This window comes from Sinocyclocheilus grahami, unplaced genomic scaffold (genome assembly GCF_001515645.1).
Source record: "Sinocyclocheilus grahami isolate Dianchi unplaced genomic scaffold, SAMN03320097.WGS_v1.1 scaffold339.1, whole genome shotgun sequence".
NCBI classification, from domain to species: domain Eukaryota; kingdom Metazoa; phylum Chordata; class Actinopteri; order Cypriniformes; family Cyprinidae; genus Sinocyclocheilus; species Sinocyclocheilus grahami.
In genome coordinates, this window is record NW_015505518.1 from 1,025,554 (window position 1) to 1,041,425 (window position 15,872).

Genomic DNA, 15,872 nt, shown 5'->3' on the forward strand with positions numbered 1-15,872 from the left:
GTTTTTTAAATATTTGGCTTTATTTATTTTTCGGTTTTAGTAATTTTAGTACTTACACTTAAACTTTTATTTTATTTCAGTTAGTTGCCAAGGTAACTTTTCAAAATGTTTAGCTTAAGTTTTTCATCTAATATTTATATTTTATTTCAGCTTTATTTCAATTAAGGGATTAATAGGCAGTTAGTTAATTCATAGTTAAAAGTTTAATATAATTTGTTCATGGTTTTAGTTGTAGTGGAGAATATTGGATAAACTGATTATTATAAAATTATTCATTTTAATTATACAGTTATACAATTATATAATTATACAATTAAAATAGTTAAAATTATAAAATAGTTTTCATGTTCTATTTTGTTTGAATGAAAAAAAAAATGTAAATTGTAATTCTAATATCAGCCAATTTATAACTATGGATAGTGGTTTTGATACAGATAGATTGTGCATTGTTAGTTTTAAGTGTGTGTGTGTGTGTGTGTGTGTGGCTTGTTGGATGTAGAATTCAGCAGATGTGTGTGTTGGTCTGTATGAGCAGTATTTGTAATGGCTGTGTTCCTCTGTGTTGTAGGTCAGAGCTCATTTAGACATGGTGTATGACAGAGTGTCAGGCTTCTCAGAGGTTGGAATTAGCCCCGCCCATGTTGAGCATATCCTGAAAGAGTTGACCAATCATGAAGACGGAGCATGTGTAAGTATTAACTTGATGTCATATGATTTAATGTTTTTACTGACATTATAACGTTTATTATTCAGATACAAAATGAAGTTGCATAAAGGATAGTACTGCAAAAAGCCCATCAGTTCTTCCCTCTAGAAGGAATTAAGTTCACACCTAGAAGACATTCATTTGCCCTTATAATGTTCTACATGTGCAGATACAGGCATATGGTCTTATAAAGCATGTAAATCTCACACTCCATAATTAAATTGCTGAGCACGGCAGTTTGAGGCCCTTACAGAAATCACCCACATGTTCTCATCCTGCGGAGAGAAGGGGGGAGTTCTACCCAATGTGATAAATCACCCATCACTATACTGGAGTCATTCTGCTGACACGGGACTATGGGAATTCTGGGAGGCAAACTTGATGATTTTTTCTTTTTTTCTTTCTTTCTCCAAGTTAATTTTTATTTCCATGTTTATGGACCACAAAACCAGTCTTAAGTGTCAATTTTTCAAAATTGAGATTTATGTATACATAATAGTTGAATAAATAAGCTTTCCATTGATGTATGGTTTGTTAGGATAGGACAATATTTGGCTGAGATTCATCTATTTGAAAATCTGGAATCTGAGGGTGCAAAAAAATCTAAATATTGAGAAAATTGCCTTTAAAGTTGTCCAAATGAAGTTCTTAGCAATGCACATTACTAATCAAAAATTAAGTTTTAATATATTTACAGTAGAACATTTACAAAATATCTTCATGGAACATGATCTTTACGTAATGTCCTAATGATTTTTGGCATTAAAAAAAATCTATAATTTTGACCTATACAATGTATTTTTGGTTATTGCTACAAATATACCCCAGCGAGTTTTTGTGGTCCAGGGTCACACACACACATATATATATATATATGTGTGTGTGTGTGTGTATATATAAGATTAGCCAATGAAATTGTCACCTTCACCAAAATATGTAAAAATATACATATACATGATTATAAAATATGTAATTTTACATGCTTATAATATTAAAAAAATTTGGGTCAGTGAGATTTTTGTAATGTCTTAGAAGTCTCTTATGTTCCCCAATACACAATTTATTTGAGCAGAAATACAGTAAAAACTGTAGTATTGTGAAATATCAGAATATTAAATGACTTTTAATATATTTTAATGTGATTTTAGTCTTGTCCAGCAAAGCTGAATTTTTCACTGTCAGTTTTTCCAAGTCTTCAGTGTCACATGATTCTTCAGAAATCATTCTAATATGCTGATTTGCTGCTTAAGAAACATTTCTTATTATCAGTGTTGAAAACAGTTGTGCTGCTTCATATTTTTGTGGAAACCATGAGACATTTATTCAAGATTCTTTGATGAACAGTTCAAAACAGTGTTTTTTTTAATTAGAAACCTTTTCTAACTACTGTTATTATAAATTCTATTTACTGTAATATTAGCTGCATCCTTGCTAAATAAAAGTTCCTGAAAATTTCTTTAAAAAATAGTTTGACCATAAACTTTTGAAGTGTGCGTAATATTATAATATGATAAAATATTTCTCTCTCTGTCTGTAGGAGGTGTTGGACCGAGCGCTCGCTCTTGCATGTGATGCTGACCAGCTGATTGAAGCATCTCATTACGCTGTGGACTCCATCCTGCCCAAATGCTCTGAGCTGCGGGCTGTGTGCGAGGAGATCAGTGGTGTCCTGGAGGCCAAGAAAACTCATCTGCTCAAAGCCATGGAGCTACACCAATGTCTAGAGAAGGTGCAGTAGACCCACCCATTGATTCCTTCATCAACACTGTTCAGGACCCTTACGCATTCTTTCCTGTGTTGACATTTTTCTTATTGAATCTGGAAGTTGCAGGATGTGTCATCAAATAGATCATCCTATTTTATATATTTAATAGACATTAGTTTAGGTCACAGTCCATATTTATAATTTAGGAGGAATAGAACTAAATTATAAAATAATAAATTAGTAATAGAACTAGATTACAAATGCTCTTAAAGCTAGTAGAGACGGACATGGACTCTTTTCTTCTTTCTCTTCCAGGCCACTAAATGGTGTGATGATGGGATCTACCTGCTAGCGGCTCAGCCTGTGGATAAGTGTCAATCACAGGATGGGGCGGAGTCAGCGCTGCAGGATATTGAACGTTACCTGGAAACAGCCAATCAGCACAAGCTGACAGATTTGAGTGGAATTTGGAGGGACTATGAGTCAGTGCTCACACAAGACTTCAAGGTAAAAGACTCAAAACCATTAAAAAAACAGAACTGACATGCCGGGCCATAATATGTGTGTATAGATTTTTAATTACACACAGATATTTACTGTTCATATGCATTGAGTTATTGGTTATTTAAAGTGCTATTGAGAATGTGAATGTCTTGTGGGGGTTTAGTTGGTTAGTGTTTAATGAATGTTTTCTCTGTGCTCAAACAGGAACAGGTGGGCAAAGTGTTTCAGAAACAGCTATATAAGATTAGCCAATGAAATGGTCACCTTCACCAAAATATGCAATTATACATGATTATAAAATGTAATTTTACATGCTTATAATATTCAAAAAATTCAAAAATTTGGGTCAGTGAGATTTTTTTTTATGTCTTAGAAGTCTCTTATGTTCCCAATACACAATTTATTTGAGCAGAAATACAGTAAAAACTGTAGTATTGTGAACTATTTGAATATTAAATGACTTTTAATATATTTTAATGTGATTTAGTCTTGTCCAGCAAAGCTGAATTTTTCACTGTCAGTTTTTCCAAGTCTTCAGTGTCACATGATTCTTCAGAAATCATTCTAATATGCTGATTTGCTGCTTAAGAAACATTTCTTATTATTATCAGTGTTGAAAACAGTTGTGCTGCTTCATATTTTTGTGGAAACCATGAGACATTTATTCAAGATTCTTTGATGAACAGTTCAAAACAGTGTTTTTTGAATTAGAAACCTTTTCTAACTACTGTTATTATAAATTCTATTTACTGTAATATTAGCTGCATCCTTGCTAAATAAAAGTTCCTGAAAATTTCTTTAAAAAATAGTTTGACCATAAACTTTTGAAGTGTGCGTAATATTATAACATGATAAAATATTTCTCTCTCTGTCTGTAGGAGGTGTTGGACCGAGCGCTCGCTCTTGCATGTGATGCTGACCAGCTGATTGAAGCATCTCATTACGCTGTGGACTCCATCCTGCCCAAATGCTCTGAGCTGCGGGCTGTGTGCGAGGAGATCAGTGGTGTCCTGGAGGCCAAGAAAACTCATCTGCTCAAAGCCATGGAGCTACACCAATGTCTAGAGAAGGTGCAGTAGACCCACCCATTGATTCCTTCATCAACACTGTTCAGGACCCTTACGCATTCTTTCCTGTGTTGACATTTTTCTTATTGAATCTGGAAGTTGCAGGATGTGTCATCAAATAGATCATCCTATTTTATATATTTAATAGACATTAGTTTAGGTCACAGTCCATATTTATAATTTAGGAGGAATAGAACTAAATTATAAAATAATAAATTAGTAATAGAACTAGATTACAAATGCTCTTAAAGCTAGTAGAGACGGACATGGACTCTTTTCTTCTTTCTCTTCCAGGCCACTAAATGGTGTGATGATGGGATCTACCTGCTAGCGGCTCAGCCTGTGGATAAGTGTCAATCACAGGATGGGGCGGAGTCAGCGCTGCAGGATATTGAACGTTACCTGGAAACAGCCAATCAGCACAAGCTGACAGATTTGAGTGGAATTTGGAGGGACTATGAGTCAGTGCTCACACAAGACTTCAAGGTAAAAGACTCAAAACCATTAAAAAAACAGAACTGACATGCCAGGCCATAATGTGTGTGTATAGATTTTTAATTACACACAGATATTTACTGTTCATATGCATTGAGTTATTGGTTATTTAAAGTGCTATTGAGAATGTGAATGTCTTGTGGGGGTTTAGTTGGTTAGTGTTTAATGAACGTTTTCTCTGTGCTCAAACAGGAACAGGTGGGCAAAGTGTTTCAGAAACAGCTGTCAATGCAGGAAATGTTTGAGAAGAGGAGGGTCAGTCTGAAGAAGTTAGCAGCCAAACAGACACGACCCGTGCAGCCCGTCGCCCCACGTCCTGAGGCCATCATCATACCACCCATCTCTTCTCCAGGTTAACCCCCTAAACGTGACTTTGTGTGTGTTGTGTTGGTTGTCTAACTTAGTTGTGATCCTGCTGAATAATACAAACATTTTGGGCTAAGTTTATTCATCTCAAATGTTCAAGTTCAGGACTATTGTGCTCTCAGTTCCTGGGCTGCTTAGATATCTAAATATCTAAATTATTTAGCAGTATTCATTTTGAATTTACCCCTAATAAAATGAATATCACATGAGTTGTGCATTTTATGCAGTGAGGCGACATTTGAATACAGTGGTTTTCTACAGAGCAGTTTAGCAGTGGCTTCTATCCTCCGCCGTGCGGTAGTGTCTGTGTCCTCTCAATGTCGTCCCCTAACCCCCTCCACACTCAAATACACATGCACTGGCCATTAGCTACTTATGGTCACTCATGGATATAGTGGACCCTGTCACTTACTTTACTCTCCTGCCATCTAGTGTTCATAATGGAGAGCTGCAGGGATCATTGCATGACTCAAAAAGCAGTGTACAGTATATAACATAAAATATATTATTTTATTAGTTTATTAATGTAAGTGTGTTTTTATCCCAGCTCATAGGGAGAAGACAATAGAGGGTGATATCATCAATGGAAACTGCAGAAAAGTAGGTATCTCATCTCTAGGCAGTGCTTTATTGAATGTATACGCAATAATATTTATACGATTGCTTTGCTATTGATCATTAAAGCAACAGTTGCTACATTGTGCCCTTAACATATGCAGTTTTTGCACTTAAGCTTGTTGTTAATTGATCATAACAGGATGAAGCAAATTTCCCTTCTGTTATATGGGTCTCAAGGTCAGAGAGAGTCTATTTTCAGGCGTCGACACCAGAGATCAAAACTGCATGGGTGAATGAGATCCGGAAGGTTCTAACTGGACAACTAAAGGCCTACAGAGGTGAAATCAATAGATTTTTTTTTTTAAGAATTAAAAAAAAAAAAAAAAAATTTAATTAATCAATAGTAACAGTAAATATATAATGTTACAAAAGCTGTTTTCAACATTGATAATAAGAAACCTTTCTTGATCAGCAAATCAGCATATTAGAATGATTTTGGAAGGATCATGTGACACTGAAGACTGGAGTAATGATGCTGAAAATTCAACTTTGCAATCACAGGAATAAATTGCATTGTAAAACTCATTCAAATAGAAAACAGTTATTTAAAATTAATTATTTTACAAGATTACAGTTTTAACTATTTGTGATCAAATAAGAGTTTTCAGAAACAATGAAAAATGTTTTCAACTTTAGTGTATATAGAAATTACACACTTTTCAGTTTTGTTTATATGTTATATATGTTATGTTGTTTTTCAGAGGCGAGCCAGCAGAAGAGCTCAGATCAGTTAACTCCCACCAGCACCAGCCTAACCCTGAGCCCCTTCAAGACCAACCCAAAGACCCTCAAGAAAGGAGAAGAGAAGAAAACTGAACCGACAGCAGCAGATTCCAGTACAGCCACCTTACTTAAAAATAATGACAAGGTCAAAGGTCAGTCAGCCTTTCTCCGTATACACAGATATGGTCTCACGGTCTCACTACACACACTCTATGGTCAAATATTTTCCATATTTTTAAAAAAATTTGAAATCAGTCAGTCAACCCCAGACTAATGTTTCCCTAAATATGTCCCAAAAGTCAGAATGCTGCTGTCTTTCCTCTTGCTGCTTAGACTGTGAATTTCTGTGATTGTCTTTGTAACCCCTGTGTTTCTTTTTCCTGACTAAACATGTAACATCCTTCATTATGCTCCCTTCCTCTTTCTTTCTCTCTGTCTCTGTGGAGAATAGACGAGAATGTCACCAGTCCCACCACTGAGAGAGCTGCAGTGGCTAAAAAACGTTTTACACTGCAGGGCTTCAGTAACCTCAAGAGTCAAAAAGGTACAGCAGGAGGGCTCACAGCTTTACACGGTCACTGGCAATGCAACTATATCATACATTTAAAACAGGGTGACTGCATACTGATGAAGCATTTCTAAAAACCATTATGATAAAAGAATGTTTAGCAGAACTTTATTTAAAACGTGTATTAAAAAATATATTCATTTAACTTCAATACATTTAGCACAAATCGTAGCGGCACTGGATAAATTGTAAATCTTTAACTTGGAATATATACTAAGATTTGGCTTGAACCCCACTGCAGAGCTGATAGCGCCCTTTGGTGGTAAAAGCCTAACACTACCCATGGTCACTCTCTGCCCTCCAGGTATACTGTAGTCTCAGAATACACTACTTTAATAGTCTAGATTAGCAGCATAGTTCAAACTTGGTAATATTACAGTTTAGAACATTCACTACTTAAGTGCTATTTACTGTGCCTTAACCAGGTGTGAAACAACCAGGAACAACAATGAAACCGAAATTGTTAGCCATTTATTTACTTACTTGCCTACTCCCATACAGTGGGGCAAAAAAGTATTTAGTCAGCCACCAATTGTGATTGTTATTTTCCACCATAATTTGCAAATAAATACTTTAAAAATCCTACAATGTGATTTTCTGGATTTTTTTTCTCATTTTGTCTCTCATAGTTGAGGTATACCGATGATGAAAATTACAGGCCTCTCTCATCTTTTTAAGTGGGAGAACTTGCACAATTGGTGGCTGACTAAATACTTTTTTTCCCCACTGTAACTATATTTATTTAATATGTGGTTATGAGAGTGGGATTTTGGACCAGTTCAATTTCCAAAAACCTTTATCACGTTTTATCGCATTGCAGATGGTTAAGGCACAGTGTAGGACTTTACCAGACATGTTGCCTTTTAGAGGCTTTCATCCTGTAGAAGAGACACTTTTTTCTTTCTAATATTTAAGAATATTTCCTTTAACCCTATTATAGACTTCTTCTCTTTCTTCTTCTTTCTTGATTTTTTTTATCCTCTTATCCCTTTCTTTCTCACTCCTTGCTATGGCTGCCAGGATCATCCCCCCCTAGTCCTGACCACAAAACTAAAAGACATGAGATTAAGAGTGATCCTACACCGTTTGGCTTCAGAGGTACACTGTCCCCTAAAAACTCCCAGCTTTGCCTCCTCCAACATCAGCCATGACCAGTGTTCCAAATCATTTATTTTATCATATTATGTAGTTGCCAAATTTTGTTTCACCTCCATATATTAGTAATCAAAAACTAAAATGCTTCTATATTAGGCGTTTAAGGGATAGTTCACCCAAAAGATAATTCTGTCATAATTTATTCATCTTTATTTCATCCCAAACTTGTATGAGTTTGGGACGATATTTTGAAGAATGTTGATAACCAAAGAGTTTCATTTCCCATTGACTTCCATTGTATTTTTTGTCCATGCAATGGAAGTCAATGGGAATTGGAACTCTTTAATTACCAACATTCTTTAATATATCTTCTGTTGTGTTCCACAGAAGAAGAAAAAAGAAAAAAGAAACAACATGAAGGTGAATAAATGATGACAGAATTTTCATTTTTGGGTGGACTGTCCCTTTAAGCATTCCAAACAAACTGATTTTAGTGCTGTACACCCAACCAATAAAAGCGATCTGTGGGGTGGTTAGTAGGTAAATCGATGGGAGTCTTTGAAATCTTATTGGCTGCCTCTCCCTTAGACACGGGTCCCCACATCACTCTTACCCGAGTGAGATGGCTGAGTGCTTCTAGTCTGTTGCAGACTAAAAGGAGAGGTAACTAGATGCCTGGTGTGGGAATGAACTTTGTCTTTATTGCTTTCTCACAGCGAACTTCCAAACAGACTGGCAAACACTAACCACGGGGTATGATATTATTGCACTGTAATTGGTGGTTTACAGGATAAATCACCGTGCTAAAATGGCATCTCTTTGACATAACTGCTCAATAAATTACTACTGTCGATCTAAAATGCTCTTTACTGTGGGAGAATGTGAAACCAGCCCAGTTCATATCTTATAATTGTTACAGGAGAGAGAATGATCAGATAATCTCTTAAAGGAACAGTTCACTGAAAATAAATCATCTTTATTTACTTACTCATGTTGTTTCAAATCTGTATGACTTTCTTCTGTGGAACACAAATGGAGAATTTTTCTACAATTGACTGGTTGCTGTTTTCCATGTATTTGCACTGAATGGAGACTAAAGCATTCAAGCTTCAAAGATAAAGCGAAAGCGCCAAAAAAAAAAAGGTGAAATTGGTGTCTATCTCTCTGGTGAGATTTTGACTTGAGAATCATTGCAAGCAGATCCTTGATTCAGTGAATTGAACTTGAGAACCAGTTCAGTCCGTTTCATGACCGAATCATTCAGACTGGTTTGTGAAGCAAATCAGTCACTTTGTTTGAAAAGATCCGACTCAAAAGAATGATTCATTTACAAAGTGGACTGATAACTACAATATTTCTCAAAGTAATACGATTTTCAGTAAAATACGGAGTTTCGACCTGTTTCTCATACAAAGCTATTTAGGAGATTTTTGCATTTATATTATACTTTTTCACCCCTATTAAAATTTGAAAGATTCAGTTCCCATTTGTAGTAATTGCATGAAAAAGATTGCATTGAAAAGGCTTTTGTTTCCACAAAACGAAATGTCATACAGGTTTGGAACAACATGAGGGTGAGTAAATGATGATGGAATTTTCATTTTTGGGTGAACTGTTCCTTTAAATACTGTATTACTACTTTTGTACATTTATAAACCAGAACATGTCAATTTGTGCAAGAATATCAACTTGCACTTCCCTTAGTTTGGAGAAACTTGCGTTTAACGTGGCATGAGCATCTGGTTTGGGTTCCTGTCTGCTGGTTTGCGGTGCTAGTTCTGGATTCACTTTTACGACTCTGAAACCACAGATCCCTTTCTACCAAACACTCTTCCAGGCATTCATATCTAAAAATGTTTATGTATCTCTCCATAAACATGTTTTGTATGATTTGCGAATGTCATATGCCCTCTTCACAAACTGTCATCATCGGAGTCATGGCTGTCTGAACATAAAACACAAACAGCTCTTCCTGTTAGCTCAGTGCCTGGAGCTGTTCCTCTTTTCAAGTGGATACGAGAGAAAGAGACACTGGATTTGTTTCAAAACTTAGTGTGCTGCCTACATAGGCATCATATGGTCACTCCCAATGCAAAGTCTCAGTTAAAACATTTATCTAAGATGGCGAATTGAGAGTAATGTTGACTAAATTGCAAAAAAATATATATTTGAAGTTGTAAATAAAGATTACTGGAGTATGATTTACAAGAAAATACTATTTCACTCTTTCTACTACAAAGTTATACCTTTGTTTCAGTGTTCCTTTCTGTTTCTTTCTAATTAATTTACTCTCAATATCTGAGTGAGAATTTTCTACAGCTATGTTTTTTAATGCTGTTGTGTTGTTCGCTTAGCAAGATGTAATGCCAAACTCTTTTGAAAACCCAAGAGTTTTACTTTAGGAACTGATGTGTTGATGTGGTGCATTATTGCTTGTGTAAATGTTTAGCACGCTGCCTTAGAAGACTATGTAAGCTGTAGGCAGCAAAATAGCTAACTAGGTTTTGAAACAGAGCTGGTCTCTTTTTCACCTTCCACACACACACCATCTTTGTGGAGTATCACTTATCCCTCTCTTTCATTGTTTCACCATAATCCAAATGACACATTCGTTTAACTTGTCCTCTCTTCCACAAGGCTTCTCCAAGGCATCGCTGTCTGTGGATGCATCTGAGGAGAACGACGGTTACTCGAGTGCTGAGGATCCCATGAACTCTGATCCTGAGGATGAGGGAGAGAGAAAACTGGTGAGTCATGGTGGCCCAGCGTCACAATTTCTTGTGTCCCATCCATGTTTGTTTGCAGAAATCTTTAGTTTGGCCACTGATGGTGTTTGTGTGCGCATGTAGTCTCCAGGCAGGTACGTGGTCATTGCTGACCATGACAAAAGCGGACCACAGGAGCTGACGGTTAAGAGTGGAGATACAGTGCAGCTGGTGAGAGAGGGAGACGATGGACGCTGGTAAGATTCAGGATTATGTAAATACTATGACAAGTCTGTCATCATTTACTCCTCCTCATGTTACACATTGCAAACCACTATGACTCAATAAGCAGATCATCCTTTTGTGGTTTTCAATAAATCAGCAATTGAAATCAATGGATCTTTTTTCTATTGAATCAACTAATTGAAATAAATGCTCAAGCTAAACAATTATGACTGTCCTGTATCAGTGTATTAATTATATACTATTGTAGTTTTTATTAATGTTTTAACTTTTTATTGAATTTATTTTTGACATTTTAATTCGATTTTTATTTCAGTTTTAGTCGTAGTAGTTTTTATTTCCAGTTAGTTATTATAGTGCTTAAACTGAAACTATTTCATTTGCATGGTTAATTTAGTATTATACTGAATTAATTGACCATGCTCAATCTTGTGATTCCAGAAGATCTGTTCTGCATTCCAGAACTTTGTTCTTCAATAAACTCAATAATTATTGATGGGAAACAAAAATTTTGAAGTTTGATGTTTTCGATTTTGTGGGGGGTTTTTTTTTAGCATTTAAGTAAGTTTATATTGTTAGATTATTTTATCATATAAATTCTAATGTATACATTTTATTACTTGCAAGTCAAAGTTTGCTGAGGTTGACAACTTTTTTTGCTTTTTTTTTTTTTGCCTACAAATTTTAAATATCGAGATCCATTCTGCCATTTTGAGTGTTGGATCCTGTTATGGATGACAAGCACTGGTGTCAAAAGTATTCACATTCATTACTCAGGTAGAAGTATAGATACTAGCTTACTTCGTTACTTGACACCTCTGATGACAAGTAAATTTCACTTGTACATTATTGTCTGGGCTCAGTTTTATGTTTTAAGATGACCAAATCAGAACCGCATAACATCTTCTGTAAGCAGAGGCTGGTGTGATATTAATGTTTTTGTGCTGCTTCAGGTTTGTACGTAATCTGCGGACCAATAAGGAGGGCTGGGTCCCTGCTGCAAACCTGCTCACTCTCATCGGAGAATCCAAATCTTCTCAATCTCTCTCCAGCTCAGGTAACACAACTTCCCGCTTTTCATCCACCACAGAATAAATCCCTGTCATGAAATCTTCATTTTATGAATGAGTATTTTGGTTAAAATAAGTAGGTGTGTTTTCTCACAGAAGGCAGTGGATCTGGAAACCTCAGCACGTCCTCCAGCTGCAGTGAAACCTACACAAGCTTCTCAGACATCAAAGCCTGAAGCCGCTGCTCCACCGCCTTGTGGCAGCTCCTACACAGTGCACTTTCTACTGAAGCTCCTCGAGTCTTTGTACTGTATTTAACCTCATCAGCCGAGAAAGGAATTGACCTCTGCAGTCAATATGCACTATTCAGGATATATTTTATATAGAGCGTCACACTTTCTCAACCTTCTCTCCTTCATAAGAGAGAGAGAAAAAGTGTCTTCTGTTCCCCTTTCAAATTTTACTTTACTTTGAAAGTATCAGTGTGATGCTGTTTGTTTCACATCTGCATGCATTTCCTCAAAGATTAAAAGCGAAAAGGGCTCTTGGTCGAGTCGGCATTAACATCAGCGCAGCCTGCGGCTTTAAAAGTCTTTAAATATACATAAAAAGGACTCTCATTGAACTTTAATGTACAACCACATGAGCTTCCACTGGTTTTATTGATCTTGCATTGAGAATATCAGTGTCTTTTTGGAATGTCTGACTTTGTTGGCGTCTGAAGCTTCTGTCTGATTTGCTGTAGCAGCAAGACAATGAAATTATGTTTTATAGGATAAAGATTCTTGAGGTTATGCCCGGTGAAAAGTCCTGTTATTCACTATGTATTAATCTAAAACCGCTGTATAGTTTAAATTATTTCCTGTAAAAGAAGATTTGTACAGATATTAACTTTTATCATGTTTTTCATTAAAACAGTATAAATATATATACATATTGTATATTATGACCACTATTGTTGTCATGAAAATTAAATGAAATGTATTTCATTGTATTTGTGACTTCTGCACCATTTGTGTACAATTATTATAATTTTCCAGTAACAACATACCAATTGTGTTCGCATTTTATGTAATTTATTTTGTCACCACAGATTGTTTAATTTGGTTCGTTCAAAATGTAATGTCTGGAAAGCGATAATTGGCATGTAGTAACCATCATTCAGCTTTTGTAAGACTTATTTTAATGGTCAGAACCTTTTGTCAAATAAGTATTTCTTGATAAAGCTCGACAGAGTTAATCTATATCAATATTCCTCAAATCAGCTGATTTATTCAAGGAATGAACTACCATGATTTCTGCCATTTTTGATGACCACAGCTTAAATGTTTTGTCCCCATAACTGTACTCTCTTTTTAACATGTTCAGCAATACAAAAATTCATTGTTATTTTGTTTAAATTTTAAATGGCACATTGCTGCATGTTAGTCTTATCTCTCTGTATTTTCATTTGAAATTAAAATATTTTCCTGTATTAGACTCGTATCTGTGTATATGTGTAAATATGTATCTAAGAGGATGTATGAGATGAATGAATTTAAAGTGCTTGGGCTTAAATAAACTTCACTGAAACAATCTATCCTCATTTGCTGGCTCAGATTTGTCAAGGAAATGTCTACTGTTTATTCCTCCAAGTCTCTCTTTTTTTTCACATTTATTTGAATAGTGCTTTTCACGATACAAATCGTTGCAAAGCAGCTTCACAGAAAATGAAAGTTTCTACATTACATTTAGGAGAAGCTTATCAGTGGTGTCAAGGTGATGTCCATATGGCAGAAATGTACAGAAAAAAAAAATCATGCAGTTCGTTAATGACATGTAATCAAACAGACGGTGAACACTATTAACAGCAATGAATATATATTGTGATCGAACTTCTAGGAAAATTTGGTAGTTTCGTATGTTGGATCAGGGTTGGCGTCATCTGAGGTTCTCTGAGGGTAGGCATCTTCTCTTCTCAGGTGTTCAGTCATCTCAGATCTTCGTAAGGGCTGGATCCAGACTGAAACTTGAGTTATTGTTCCTAATTACCTCAGGATTCCCATCCCGTGGCAGAAACAGAGAAGCCAATTCTAACCAAGCAAAAAATTATAATGTGCATTTGATCAGATATAACTGGAGCACAAGGTTATGAGATACATTATGTGAATGCTTGGCTAAAGAGATAATCTAGATTTAAAAAGAGAGAGAGAGAGAGTGTCTGAACCCCGAACATTATCAGGAAGGCTATTCCAGATTTTGGGAGCTAAATGCGAAAAAGCTCTACCTCCTTTAGTGGACTTTGCTATCCTAGGTACTTCCAAAATACCAGAGCTTTGCAACCTTAGGGAGCATGATGGATTGTAGTGTGACCAAAGACTGGTTAGGTACGCAGGAGCTTAACCATTTAGGGCCTTATAAGTAAGTAGTAGCCTAACTGATATGGAACTTAATAGGTAGCCAGTGAAGATATTGTAAAATTGGGGTAATATGATCATATTTTCTTGACCTGGTAAGGACTCTTAGCAGCTGCATTTTGAACTACCTTGTTATTGAAGATACAGGAGGACAGCCACCTAGCAGTGCATTACAGTAGTCCAGTCTATAGGTCATGCATGAACTAGCTTTTCAGCATGTTTTAATCATATATTTATATGCATATATTTATTTTGTACTCCAAGAAATCACCATATTGTGTAATAGTATAATATTAGTAATAATCATATTTTTTCCATCAATAAAATTAGTTTCTATTTAACCTGTACAAACTGCACAGATTTCAGCAACCGCCACCACTGATCGTTTGGAGTTTGTCGGTGACTCAGAGTCTCTGTGCTTCAGCGACACACTGCGCACACGCAGACTTTGGCTGTGACAGTGTCGTTCAATAGTTCATGCAGGTATGTGACGCAAAAACGACGTGATTCAGAATCATGAGTCATGCACTTATTTTAGCCTGTATCTCTATGGGGTGTGATTTAAGCACTTACTTTGCTAACTAAGCAATCAGTCGTGTCGATCGTCTCGTACCTTGCCGTGAGCAGAAACCGTGACCAATTACGTTGCGTACCTTGCCGTGATAAGAAGCGCCACACTTTCGTCACCCCCGTTCTAGCTTGAGAAGCTGCCTGAGAAGATACGTGAGAAGCTACATGGCATCTGCGCCTTGTCATCTGCAGTACCTTTTGCCAGTTCTGTGTGTGATTTTGTCAAATGTCTTAAGTGCTATAGATTAGTGTTTTTTGTTTTGTTTTGTTCTGAGCAAAAATAAAGAGGCCAAAGTTTGATATTGACAGAACACAGAAGTAAGGGTTTTTGACTGGAATGTTTGATTTTGACATGGAAGTTTGTACAAGTTTGTTTGTCACGAGAATGTGTTTATAGTTGTGACAAAGTGGTGAATTGTTTCATGAATTGTGTGTTAGTAATCGAGAAAAACTAAGACAGCATTTAGGAAAATTTAAACAATTGGAAAATCTTTGGGATAAGCAATGTCCACTGATTATATAAAACTATACTGTCAGTACATCATAGTTAAATGAAATTGTTATATACATTTATTGCTGTTCAAAAGTGTGGAAATTAATTTTTCAAAATAAACTTCAAATAGGCCTATTCCTTATATTGTGGCTCTCTCTAGTGGACAACATTAATATCACAGCTTTTAGCCTCAGGTTATGTTATCACATAGGCTTTGATAATAAAATAAACAGCATAAATAATTGAGTTTTTTTTTTCTTTGAGCACTCATTATAATTCACTTTTCAAGCAATATCATCTAAAAATCTATTGAAAATCATGTAAGCCTATTCAGTGACTAACATGGAGCGTCCAAATATATTCACAGTTACAGTTTAAATAAAATAATACAATATAATAATATAGGCTAATGTTAATCAGAGCACATATGAACTTACTGGTAATAGTTAATACAACACGTCTCTAAAGAAAAAAATCATTCACTATACAGTAGACCTGTAGACCTCAAATTAGACAATTGTATGATCAGCAGATGTCTATTATTTCAGAGTTCAGGTTTTGTTTTTTGTTTTTGTTTTTTTGTTTTTTGCTTATTACAAGAGCAGTTT

The 15,872-nt window shown here is 35.7% G+C and overlaps 1 protein-coding gene across 1 annotated transcript in view; it reads left to right on the plus strand.

Annotated features, from left to right (window-relative positions):
* LOC107602997 (guanine nucleotide exchange factor DBS-like) overlaps positions 1 to 13,372 on the plus strand; it is a 76,926-nt gene extending 63,554 nt beyond the window's left edge. The window contains exons 10-24 of the mRNA XM_016295659.1: positions 569 to 688; positions 2,244 to 2,435; positions 2,727 to 2,918; positions 4,670 to 4,829; positions 5,391 to 5,479; positions 5,601 to 5,739; positions 6,163 to 6,336; positions 6,636 to 6,728; positions 6,994 to 7,056; positions 7,773 to 7,850; positions 8,436 to 8,510; positions 10,485 to 10,594; positions 10,697 to 10,809; positions 11,749 to 11,852; positions 11,962 to 13,372. Of these exons, the coding sequence (XP_016151145.1) occupies positions 569 to 688; positions 2,244 to 2,435; positions 2,727 to 2,918; positions 4,670 to 4,829; positions 5,391 to 5,479; positions 5,601 to 5,739; positions 6,163 to 6,336; positions 6,636 to 6,728; positions 6,994 to 7,056; positions 7,773 to 7,850; positions 8,436 to 8,510; positions 10,485 to 10,594; positions 10,697 to 10,809; positions 11,749 to 11,852; positions 11,962 to 12,041 (1,782 nt within the window). The 3' untranslated portion in view covers positions 12,042 to 13,372. The remainder of the gene's footprint in view (positions 1 to 568; positions 689 to 2,243; positions 2,436 to 2,726; positions 2,919 to 4,669; positions 4,830 to 5,390; positions 5,480 to 5,600; positions 5,740 to 6,162; positions 6,337 to 6,635; positions 6,729 to 6,993; positions 7,057 to 7,772; positions 7,851 to 8,435; positions 8,511 to 10,484; positions 10,595 to 10,696; positions 10,810 to 11,748; positions 11,853 to 11,961) is intronic.
* The last annotated feature ends 2,500 nt before the right edge of the window (positions 13,373 to 15,872 follow it).